This window comes from Triturus cristatus, chromosome 3_1 (assembly GCF_964204655.1).
Source record: "Triturus cristatus chromosome 3_1, aTriCri1.1, whole genome shotgun sequence".
NCBI classification, from domain to species: Eukaryota; Metazoa; Chordata; class Amphibia; order Caudata; family Salamandridae; genus Triturus; species Triturus cristatus.
The window spans coordinates 478,978,998-478,991,621 of NC_140583.1; the positions used below are offsets into that span (position 1 = coordinate 478,978,998).

At 45.4% G+C, this 12,624-nt stretch overlaps 1 protein-coding gene across 1 annotated transcript in view; it reads left to right on the forward strand.

The window, feature by feature from the left end:
* The window catches only part of TMC3 (transmembrane channel like 3), a 530,883-nt gene that overhangs the window by 191,077 nt on the left and 327,182 nt on the right, over positions 1-12,624 (forward strand). The window contains exon 4 of the mRNA XM_085646348.1: positions 11,859-11,940. Within this exon, the coding sequence (XP_085502474.1) occupies positions 11,859-11,940 (82 nt within the window). The remainder of the gene's footprint in view (positions 1-11,858; positions 11,941-12,624) is intronic.

The window sequence follows — 12,624 nt, forward strand, 5'->3', positions numbered from 1 at the left end:
TTTGGCAGTCCCGCGGACCACTTTGACCTATGTATGCCACTTAGAAGCAGGGCTGCCATTTGTATCAGATCTGATAAAGATTCAACCCCTGCTACTATGGCACCGCATTTGGACTTCCAAAGTTACTACCTTTACTCAAGGATTTATTAAAGATTGTATTGCCCTAGATAGAGCACATAAGGTTAGATGGATCTCTTATGTAAAGAGTTTCTTAGGCGATTTGGGTATGACACACTACTACCTTTCCCCGCTGAAAATTGCTGAAATTCCTAGGAAGCAATTTAAAAAGCTGTGCCTTACTCAGCTAGAATCTCTGAGGTTAGTCAACGAAGCCCATAAACCTACAGTACAATACTCTTTATTGACCCAAACAACTCTCACAATTCAGCCTTATTTAACATTTAATTTTACGGATTATGAGAGATTTCTTCTAACAAGGCTAAGATGAAATGTTTTCCACCATTTGGTTACTTTCCCTACATCTAAAACTTGGGAAAAACATCTCCAGCCATGTCCTTGTGAAATGACCTCCTCTCAATCCACACTGCATACAGTATTGTTTTGTAAATTTCACCAGGAATTGAGAAAGCAGTGGTTAATCCCGATTTTGAAAATCTGGGGCTTATGTAGATGTCGCCCTGCTTTCCTTGTTATTCAACTATTGGACACAGAACTGTTTGCCAAACAGATTGTCATTTTCTTAAAATTGATAGTGAGGCACAGGCAGAATTTGTGACATGTTATTTTATTCTTCAGTCTTTACAAACTACATGCTAATACTCCTATATTATTCCAGACTATTCCACTGGCAATGCACCTTTTATACATATGTTTGTATTAGTATTTCTGCTTCTTCTACGCCGTAAACTTTGAAGATGTCATTGCTAAATGTGTTTTTATGTGCTTTTATGGTTGCCTCTCAGGCGTCCGAATAAAGATTGATTTGATTTGACTTGATTTGACTGAACATTTTATTATGTTTACTACAAATTAAGTAAAAAGGTTAGTTATCAGAAAGGGTCGACATTTTGTAAATTGCTGTTTCAAAATTAAGATTTATAAAGAACATTAATATATTTAAATGTTATTGTTATTTAATACATGTTTCAGTAAAGGAACTCATGTGCTGTAACTTTTATTTTATTAGTTCCAGGTTAATATGAATTATTTTACATTTATATTTTACATTAAAATATATTTATTAATTTGTTTAATAAATAAATGTTATTAAATTCCCTTTACATTCCGAAAGGGAGATTTATACAATCAGGTATAAGCGGTGTAAATATCTACTGCAGGACATATATAACATTTAACTAACACATACGTTGTGCAGTTTTCTGCGCTGACTTACAATTGCTCTGCTGTTACATAAACTATTTGGGTGAAACCAAATTTACAGTACAGTATTAGGGACATATCACACACATGGACTAGAAGTGTCATAGTGCAGTCTACCCTAATACAGGAAAAAATCAGGCCCATAAAACGGTTGAAACATCTGGTGTGACCATGCGAAAAGGCACATTTCCTACAGTTTTCATTGGAACTAAAATCACAGCACTCTTAAGCCAGCCTCCTTTGCCCTACCCTACTCCAACACCTTCCACACTTTCTGCCCTGTTCTCTACCTTCTCTCATCTCCTATTGAGTTCATCCCAACACCCATATTCAGTAATTAACCTACCTTGCATGCACACCATCTGAACATTCTGTCCCATAATTATCCATCAACTGGATCCCCCCCCTCATAAACTATCCATCCTGCTCTCTCTGTTCCATCATTATTTAAACACAAGCACTCTTTGCCTCAAGTCTGCATTGGTCTTACTCTTTTTCATAAACCTACTGCTGACCCCCATACCCTAGCAATTGCATTGCCTCTCTAATCACATCCTTCTTCGCTACTCATAATCTGTTTGACTCACCTTAATGTGGATGTGGTGTTGCACTCTATATAAACACCTCTCTCTTACAACTTTAACATCTAAAACCCTGTACACTATACCTACCGCTCTTCTATTCTCATATTTTTAACCTCTCTGCAGCATTTGACACTTTTGACCACCCCAATCTATGATCCACATTAATCATTTTTTTAATCACAGAGTCAGTGCTCAAATTGTTTTTATTTAACGCAAACTGTTCTTTCGTTATCTTTTGGCCATCTGGACTAGATAATCCAAACACTCCTGCTGGTTGGCATCACATGAGGTTCAGTACTCTGGAGTCTCTTTTGTTAAATCAGATTTTATTGAGTTTTCAGAGAAAAGCAAGGTATTCAATACAACTGCCGTGCATTATTGAGACTGGTAATCTCTGACATAATGATTAATATAATCTATCATCGTTAAGCAAAAACAGCAAACAAACATTCGGCCCCCCTCGCTCCCATTATTCCCCATTAGGTCAGTGCACCACATCACATGTAATAACCTGCTTTACTGATAAAATAGAAAACAAATGGGCTACAGCATTAGGCTTTGGGTTAGGGGGGCGCCCCACTCTGTGGACAAGCAAGGCTCGCAACTTACATTATAAGGAATTCAATGCTGAGCAGGGCTCCAGATTTCAGTAATACAAGTCATTGTGGAGATCCCACTAGAGAGCCCACCGGCTCTGGATTAGCCAATCTATCAATGCTCCTCTGACTCCATCTATGTTCCCTATGCACCTGTATGCTTCTCTCTGGAGGACCCTTCCCTCACAGCCCACCCACTTTATTAGCTCCCTCATCCATACTTTCAATCGTGGGACTCCTGTTGCCTTCCAATTCCGAGCTATCTCGCATTTGGCAATGATATATGTTAGAGCTTGAAATCTCCCCATTATTTTTGTCTTTGCAGGGTGGGGAACCAGCCTAGTAAAAAGTGCCCCTGGGTACACAAGTTCTCCTTCCCAATGCACTCCTCAGCCGTTTGTACGACACCCTCCCAAAAGGTGTGTAGTGCAGGGCACGCCCAAAACATGAAAAATGTGGGCTCTATCATCGGTGCAACGGGCACATGTTGCTACCTATGTGCTCGGGTATCAAGTATGCCCTGTGTAGTATGTAATAATTAATGAGTTTAAAACGTGCATTTCTAGAAACCTTTGGTGTTTGTTCTAGGATCTTATCCCATTCGTTCGTTTTATTAGGGATGTTGAGGTCCTCCACTCACCTAGTGCACGCAGGGGTAGTTGTTGATCCCTTCTTAGAGCCCTATATAAACATAAAACAGTCCGTATGGTACCTGCCGAAAGCACCATATATTGACAGCACTGGGATGTTGCAGGTTCGGTGGATCCCCCACCACAGTACTTCTTTATCGCCAACGTGGGTGCCCTATGAAGCAGGAAGTGCCCGCTGAGGTAAGTCGAGTTCTGCTCTGAAGTTCTCTAACGGGAGTAGCTCTGAGTCCCTGTACAGGTGCCCAACCCTCTTCGCCCCCACCTCCATTCATTGATCTAGACCCAGCCAATTACCTCAGTGCAGAAGTGTATGCAGGAAATCCAAAGGCAGTTCTTTCGAGTATGGGATCTTAGTGAGTATTCTTTGCAACCCTCTATTCCAACACCCCCATCAATATACAAAACTCATGTGAGTCATTCGTGTTGGGTCATCGTACCAGAAGGAGAACCCCCAGAAGATCGTGAAGTGGTGGCACGGAGGGAACAGGAGTATAATCCAGGTTGCTTCTGTGCGCAATTCCATGAATTAACATTGCAGTTGGGCCCCTATATAATACAGCTCAAAACGGGGACTGTAAGACCTCCTCCCGTTGTTGGGCTCTGCATTGTAGCTAATGCCACCCTCTAGTGTCCCAATCCTTAGATGAACTCTGTGCTCAGGGTTTTCAGTTCCCTAAACTGTGTCCCTCGGATCCATAGTGGAAGTGTGGAGAAAAAATAAAGAAGCCGAAGAAGAGCTACCATCTTCAGGAGGGCAATTCACCCCATCACAGAAAGTGGTAGTGCCTTCCAGAAATTTATGGAGTACTTCAGGGACCTAATTGCGCGTCCTACGTTGCCCTCTAATAGATCATCCTTGTTGTGGAAGATCTTGACCCCCAGGTAAGTCAAATCCCGGGATTCCCACTGCACAATAGGTAGGTGCGCTGAGGGGTTCTCTTTTCACGTCATAGGAAAGGGCTTGGATTTCTGCCAATTAACCAGCAGCCCAGACAGGTGACCAAACTCTTCCAGCATGATTCTGGCCACCCTCAGGGCATCCTCCCTATCGTATAAGAAGAGCAACAGGTCTTCTGCATACAGTGCTATCTTGTGACAGTGTTTCTCTATTGTTATGCCTCTAAACATCCTACCAGTCCTCGCATCCACCGCTAAGGTTTCCATGGCCATGGCAAAGAGCAGCGGAGACTGGGGGCCCCCTTGTCGTGTCCCCCGCACCGTACGTACCCTGGCTGTTGGTCTGGTATATATATCAGTCACGTCCAGACTACAAAGCGCTCTCACAATCCCATGCACAACATCATCATATAGAGGTAGTGCCCTTCGAGGCTGTCGAAATATTTTTTGATATCGACAGCAAACACAGTTGAGTCCTCTCAGGCATATTCATGTGCCTCCATAATCGCCAACAGATGCCTAATATTAGACGCCGTGTTACGACCCAGGATAAACCCTGTTTGGTCCGCACGTCTCAAGCGTGCCATATGGGATAGCAGGCAGGTTGGCAAGATCTTGCTCAGGATCGTATAGTCGCTATTCAACATCGTCAGAGGTCTTAACACTAAGCGATCATTCACCGGCTTACTTGGCTTCAGGATAGGGACGATCACTGCCTCTTTGGTTGTATCCAGCAGGATACCTGTAGCTTTGGCCACTTTGTACAACTCCGCCAGCTTAGGCACTAGTTCTGAGGCATAGGTGGCGTAAAATTCTACCAGAAAGCCATCAGTTCCTGGGGTCTTATTTCACGCCATATGTTTAATGGCGTATAATATTTCTTGTGGGGAAATATCGTCACACAGGACTTTCGCCTCCTCCTCTCCCAGGTGTGGTAAAGGGAGCACCCCCAGAAAAGCCTGGGCCGCCACCATATTCAGTGGTAAGTTTTAAGTAGTATTGAATGAATATACTATTAATACCTACCTGGGAGTATACTCTGCCACCTCACTTGTTCTCTTGGTCCATTATTGTCGATTCCCGTTTGGACGGATTAGCCGGACAGACTAGCAGGGAGCCGGATTTTTCCCTGTCAGTGTGTGTCCTGTCCATGTATTGTTTATAGTAAAAATATCTAAGGTATTCAACCTGGGTCATCACTTCCTCCCTTGCCTCTAAGAGTGCCGTCTGTAAGTCCGTCTGCTCCAGGCACTGTATCTCTATGTCACTGAGCGCTTTTTCAGCCATCCAGACCTCCCCCAGCAGGGTGTGTCGAATGCCCTTTGCCTCCGCCAGGCAATGGCCCTGGAGGACCGTCTTAAAGGCGTCCCACTCCACCTGCAAAGAGGACAATGTACCAGCATTGTCAGCAAAGTGTCAGAGTATTTTCTCCCGTATCATCTCGCAAAAGACTTGGTCCTCTAGTGATTCAGGCTTGAGTCTCCATGTGGGAATGGACAGGAGAGGTTGGGCCCACTGCAGTCGCAAGAGGGCGGGATAATGGTCCGATATAATACGGTTCAAGTATTCGATTAACTGAACTAAACTATGAACTTCCGGGATACATTGGAAAACATCTAACCAAACATGCACTTCATGAAGTCCTGAGAAAAAGGAGTAATCCCTCCCAGTCGGGTTCATCTGCCTCCACAAATCTGTCAGTCCCCAATGTCCCTGCCAGTGAATGAATGAATGAATGAATGGAAACTTGTAATCGCGCTACTTAGCCCGAAGGCATCAAGGCGCCTAAACAAAACAGTTCGAAAAAGAGGCAGATCGTATCTAAGCGTAGGCCTTGGCAAAAAGCCAGGTCTTAAGGGCCTTCCTAAAAGCCAGAGCCGATGGAAGAGATCTTATCTCCAAAGGCAGGGAATTCCACTGCCTGGGAGCAAGAGTTGAAAAAGCTCTACCTCCCCACCTAGCCTTACGTATCCTGGGCACTGAAAGCAGAAGTTTATTTGACGACCGGAGAGTTCTGGGGGGAATGTAGGGGACCAGCAAATCCTTCATACCCCCAGACCGATTGGTTGCCAAGGCTCTATAAATCAAAGTCAGGGACTTAAAGGATATCCTGGACTCAATAGGGAGCCAATGCAAGGTCCTTCTTGCCTGATGAGTCTTGGCCCGTTTAGGCAGGTCCAGGACCAGTCTAGCGGCAGCGTTCTGCACCATCTGTAGACGAGTCACCAAGCCCTTATCTCCCTATGTAATTGCCTGTGCTCAGGAACCACCTGCAAACAGGAGCGCTGGGACGCCTAGAAAACTAGCAGCCTTCCCTATCCAAGATGGCGCCTGTTAAAAGAGCACAATTCCAGGCGCCTAACGCGCTGGGGATAACCCGCTAAGCAGCGGTGAGGGAACCAATTTATAGTGCAAGAAAGAGGGTAAATAAAAACAGGGAAAAGCGGCGCAAATTAACTTTAAAGAAAATAGAAAACAGGAAATGTTAAAAATGTAGTCTGACACTACCCTTACACACGAGCAGCCTTAGGATGCAAGACCAACCTAGAGGGCCCTTTATAAAGGCTCCCTATGTAATTGCCTGTGCTCAGGAACCACCTGCAAACAGGAGCGCTGGGACGCCTAGAAAACTAGCAGCCTTCCCTATCCAAGATGGCGCCTGTTAAAAGAGCACAATTCCAGGCGCCTAACGCGCTGGGGATAACCCGCTAAGCAGCGGTGAGGGAACCAATTTATAGTGCAAGAAAGAGGGTAAATAAAAACAGGGAAAAGCGGCGCAAATTAACTTTAAAGAAAATAGAAAACAGGAAATGTTAAAAATGTAGTCTGACACTACCCTTACACACGAGCAGCCTTAGGAAGTGTTTAAACACTCGAGCTGTATGTACAGTCAGTGAATCCCATAGAGGGGGGGTGTTAGCTGTCCATGTGAACATCCGCTGCACAGTTGAAGTCCCCTCCAACATTGTCGGGAAGGTCAGGCAAGGTGCCAATCATCGGGACAGGTTCACCAAAAATGCACCCTGGTCTGCATTCTGTGCGCACACGTTCATCATGGATGTGTCTCGTCCTCCCAGTCGGCCAGGTATCATTAACAATCTACCCTCAGGGTCAACTATCTGATCTACAAGCTGGAAAGGAACCACTGCTCTGATCCAAGTCAGGACCCCCCTGGCATATGCTGAAAAAGTAGTGTAGTAGGCCCGACCCCGCCTTCTACCCTGCAGTGCGATCCCCTCTTTAGCTGTCAAGGGTGTCACTTGTAATAATGCTATTTGGATACCTCGCCTATTCAAGTAGGAAAACACATTATATCTCTTGGCCATGGACTGCATTCCTTGGATATTCCTGGAGAGGAAATATTTGCTATGGGGTCCAACATGGTTCAAATAGTTTCATCCAAGGGGATCTCCCTTCTTGTTCCTCTACCCCCGTCCCAGCAAGGCCATTAAAAGAAAACATTTGCAGTGATGTACAACCCAAATAACCCTAACTTTCAAGTTCTCAACATCGTAAAAGATGCCCCAACTCCCCTTCCCCAGGACTAGCAGATAAGAATCCCCCATCCAAACAATACAAGAAGTGAGCATAGTCATGGAAGGCTACCCACGCAATGTGCAACTGTGGGGAGCGATCCTGTAGCCCCCTGGCCAACATACTATCCAGCTTACATCAACCTTATGGTCAGTGAAGTCCATACCCTATATTCATCTCAGTATGCCCTGCCCAAGACAATGCTAAAGCACCTGAACAGCAGCCCCCGCCCTTTACCTGTCTGTCGTGTTGCTCAAATGATGTCAGGACGAGCGCTCCAGGGGCAACTATGGGCCTGAGGTCGTGGTGATCTCAAGTAGACAGAGACGCAGCTGCAAATTATAGGTCTTTGCTGGGAATACTATTCCGATTAGTATGCCCCAGCTGGGCTCAGCAAATCCTCGAAATCAGAAAGCCTCTCCTTTATCAGGCAGCGTATCGGTGGCCAACCTCTGTCGCTCTGGCTCCAGAGACCTTCCTTTGTGCCGCTGAGTAGTGATCGGTATGCCAGTTTCAAGCATCTATCCCTCAATTTCCTTCACCCTTATGGGTGCTATCCAGTCCGTACTGGGCTAGGTACCGCTACAAGAAATTTCAACGGGCCCACACTTCCTCAGTGGCTCGAGCTAAGGCTATGTGGAACAGTTATGGCCCTCTTCGGTAGGCCAATCGGGCTATGCAGCATGAGTCAGTGACCCGCAGCTTCAAGCTGCCAAGCCCTCATCTCAGTCATAGTTTGCACTCTCTCTTCAATTGCCACCCACAGCCTACTCACAGCAGGCCATCATAGAGGCCGCGCCCAGCAGGAGTCCAGGAATCAGGTCAGCCGCATCACACCTCGCCGCGCGGCGCAAACGTCTCCTCCCTCCCTGTCTCGATCCCCAGCAGGGCGGACCACAGCAGGGCAGGCCTCACCTTCATTGCAGGGCTGCCGTCAGGTCCTCCTTGGCTGTACGGCTCTTGAGGCGAGGGTGGCGGCAGCGGCTCTCCTGCATGACTGCCTGCTCCTCACAGGGTCTCTAAGGGCCAGTTGTCCCACTCTGTGTTCTCGCCCAACCCCACGACTTAGACCTCCTGGCTCTGGAGCCACTGGTCGAGTCACACCTGCCGTCTTCCTCTAGGGGCAGCAACAGGGGTCCTCATGGCGTCAAGCGGTCTCAGGTGCCCAGGCCAAGGTCTCCTCTTGTAGCACCCCAACCCTCGAACTCTTCAATCTTAGGACAGATCAAGGCAGTGGGGCGCGGCCACCAAGTTCAGCTCTCTCGTTCTCTAGGGTGGCTCTTCCGTGTCGCCGCTGGGCCCTCTAGCTCAGGGCAGGCCGCAGATGTCTTCTAGTGCTGGATTGGAATTTCTATCCATGCAAGATGAAGCTGGTGTGTGGCCGGACGAGTGGAGCCCCGCAGCACTGCTCACTCCATCGGTGTCAGTTTTAAACTCATCCATTGGGAATATCACCAATTCCTTTGGCTTTTTCTATCACCAATACACAGATGATACCCAAATTGTCTCTCATATCCCACTTTAACCACGGGCTGGAGGTCCGCTCTCTCATGTTCAATTCATGCAATACAGAAATAATCTACTTTCTAGTTGCTTCCTCACTTGACTCTCTCCCCTACTCCATCCACTTCTACCCAGACATCTTGGTCCCAAGAGAATTCTTGGGCTGCACTTCAACTTATTTATGAGCATGGAAATATTCAGCCACTGCAACTAGATTTAATTTACTCAACAGGCAAGAAATCCATCCAAATAGCTCCTTCAAATTAGATAAGACACTAATCTCCTAACTTGCTCAGATCAAACATGACTGATGTAGCATTAATCGTTGATCTCCCACCTTTTTCTTTCACCCCACTATATGAGGTGACAAAGCAAGGGCCCTTTCAGCTTCCCAAACTCACCCCTATACCAAAATACCTTCATTACGTCAGCTGGGTGTCTCACTGCACCCAACCCCACCCCAAGTGCAGCATCTACGTTTTGATACTTTTTTCTACTGGGTCCATTACTCTCGAGCTCACTTTCTACCAAAATATGCTCTGTCTGGTTGCTCAGATCTTTCAAAACTGCTCTAACAATTCAGAACCCAACTACTATATCTCATAGACATTATTGATAGAACATCTTGACATGATCAATGCAAGCAGTAACTGGCTGCTTCAAAAGAATGTCTAAGAAACATATGGAAGCTGATGGTGATCCTAGGTCCCATGAGAACGTAGGTTAGTGGACCCAGTTTGTTAGAACAAGTAAGGGAAGCCACAAAGGCTTTTCTGTGGGGAGAAACCTGCCCTCAAGACATGACAAACATTTTTGTTGTTTAAGTGTGTCCTTGGACAGGCATCACAGCCCGGTTGTAATACATCTAGGTGCAATGTTGCCCCCAAATGCAAATATTTTTGCTGCGCTAGTCAGAAATGTCCCAAGACCCATTTGGGCCCAGAATCTCCATGTCCCATCCCTCATTGGGCTTGCATATAGTGCATGCCAGGTGGGAAGCTTATTTTTTCCACAGCTTCCCCTATGGTTAGTGGGGTAAGCATTGCCATCACCTGCTGGCAAATTTCTTGCCATTTTCAGAGAAGAGGACTCTTTCTAATGGTGCCTATGTCTTATATTTCGGTCAAGTTATAATCCCCTCTATTGGGTTACATCAGACCCTAAATATTAAATTCCCTCTCGGTCCAGTTGGTCAGAGTCAAGTCCTATAAAGACAGAGGGTCCCTTGATTCCTTTTTCATGTAGGGTTGTTAGAAGCTCTTGCCATATGAAGCAGTGGTTCTGTGGGGACTAAGCCCTTTGCCAAGGCTGCCCCTCCGTTTCCTTGGCAGCCTTCCTGAGTCTGTATGAGCTCCTTTTAAGGAGTTCAGCCCCACTTGCAAAAAAACCCTGCTCATGGGATGTCATCCTGTTGCTGCTCCCTGACCTGTGCATCCACTGACAAGGAGAACGTGGATTCAGCCTCCTGCCATGTCGGGTTCAGCTGCAGGACGTCCTCCGTTCAGGGCTGTCCCCACTTTCCATGAGCAGAACTGCAGTTTGCCATCAGCAGCCGCGGTAAATGCTCATAAGAGGGAGTTCCCGGCGGTAGCCTTCAAGTGGTTAACAAGAGCGCATCGAGGCACATCTTCTAATGAACATCAATGTCAGTGTGGAAAGAAAATCAATGATGGCTCCTTTCAAAGGCCGCTTGATGACAACAACGATGCCATACATCATTATAGGAACAGACCGGCTACTGAACAGCTTAGGACTAGCTCACAGAAAGGTCCACACAGTGATTTGCGTAACAGTTCTAATGTTTACCTATTTATGTAGGTTAATCGCATCATATGACTGAAAGAATGAGGGGCCTGATGAACAAGGCTCGTTTGCAATCACAGACCCTTCAAAGTCTCAGGGTTTGCGACTACCAAGGGGCTTTTATTTAGGAACAAATGCCTTTTTAGGAGTGACTTTTGTGAACCTTCCAGAATCGCAAATAAGAGGATTAGGAACGGATATATATGAATGGTTTATGACTGCAATTAGGATTGCACACCATTGATGAGCTCCACTCCCCTGAGTTGAGGTGGGAAGTGATTCACAAAGGAGAAGGGGCCCCCGGTTGACATGTTCCCATATGGGAAATGTACAGGTAGCCTTAAGGGAAACAGCCAATGGGTCAGGGGACAGTTGCCTGCTCACGTTGAAGTTTTCCCAAAAAGCTTTTTTATCAAAAAAGGTTTTTTTAAAAGTGCGCCAGTTCTTTTATGGAACATGGACTGTTTTGTGAAAAAAAAGTTTGGTTCTGCAACGTGATCATGGGGATGGTGATCTGCTGTTACTTGCTGACTACCAGCCCTAGGTTTGCAGCCAATCAAAGGGCGTCGCAAATGCGACCTGATAATAAATATTCATTTGGCAGGTCGTTCTGCCACCCTCTGTGATTCGGTATTTTGGGAACCAACCCATTAGTACATAGGTCGGTTTGCAAAAAATGTTGTGACTACTTATTGAAAATGGAATAATAGTAAATGAGGCTCAATGTTCCCAATGTGCATAGTATCACATCATGAAGAAGTAAACAAAAGCAGAATGACAGGTTTAGCAAAAGATTGGCATTTGATGCCAAGCCTTGAGAATACAGAGATGAAACTGTATGCTTGTCTAAGAGTGATAGTTCTTACAGTGCCACACTGTGATCGCACATTGTATGGTCGTTGTTTTATACCGTGAAATTTAAAAAAATACATTTTGTCTCTTTTTTTCAGCTGTGGAAAAAATTTCTCCGCCTGGCATATAACTTTTTGGTCGTGTTTATTCCTTGGGAAATGCGGATCAAGAAGATCGAAAGTAAGTTTTAAAGCCTGAGAACGGTACGAATGTGTAGAGCTTACTTCCGCAGCTCACGCGTGTCACAGAGAGGATGCTGCAACTTTTCACATGTCCTCCTAAAAGAAGTTGGGATAAATAAGTAATCAATGCATATAACAGATGTAGTGCAAAACATGGATACATTTTTGACACAAATAAAAAGTGCCTGGCCCAGCTACAAATACTCTGCTCTTCGAAGTTGCTTTCGAACTACTTTATGTTTCATAAATATTGTTTTATTTTAGAGTTTGCATTTATTCCATATTCTGAATATTTCTCCGAATGGAAAAAGTTGAATCTGACAACATTTCTAATGGGAGGTTTACTACTACAGTGCCAGGTAATGACAATGCGATTCATCGATTTGCTTGCACAGACCAGGTTTACGTGTGCATGTTTACCATGATTGGTGAAAGGCACCGAGGCAATTATTCCTCCTTTAGACTTTGTATCCTGACAGTAATGCCCTCTGTGACTGCCCCTGCATGCAGGAAGTCGCGGAAACCGGAACACATATATTCCCAGGGTGTTTGGACAAAATATCGAGATAAAAATATCGTGTGGACAAAATGTCACATCAAGAATATCGAGGACAAAAATATTGTGAAGGTAAGTTTCGATGGGTAAGCAAAGTTTTACTATACTTACCTACACATATATGTA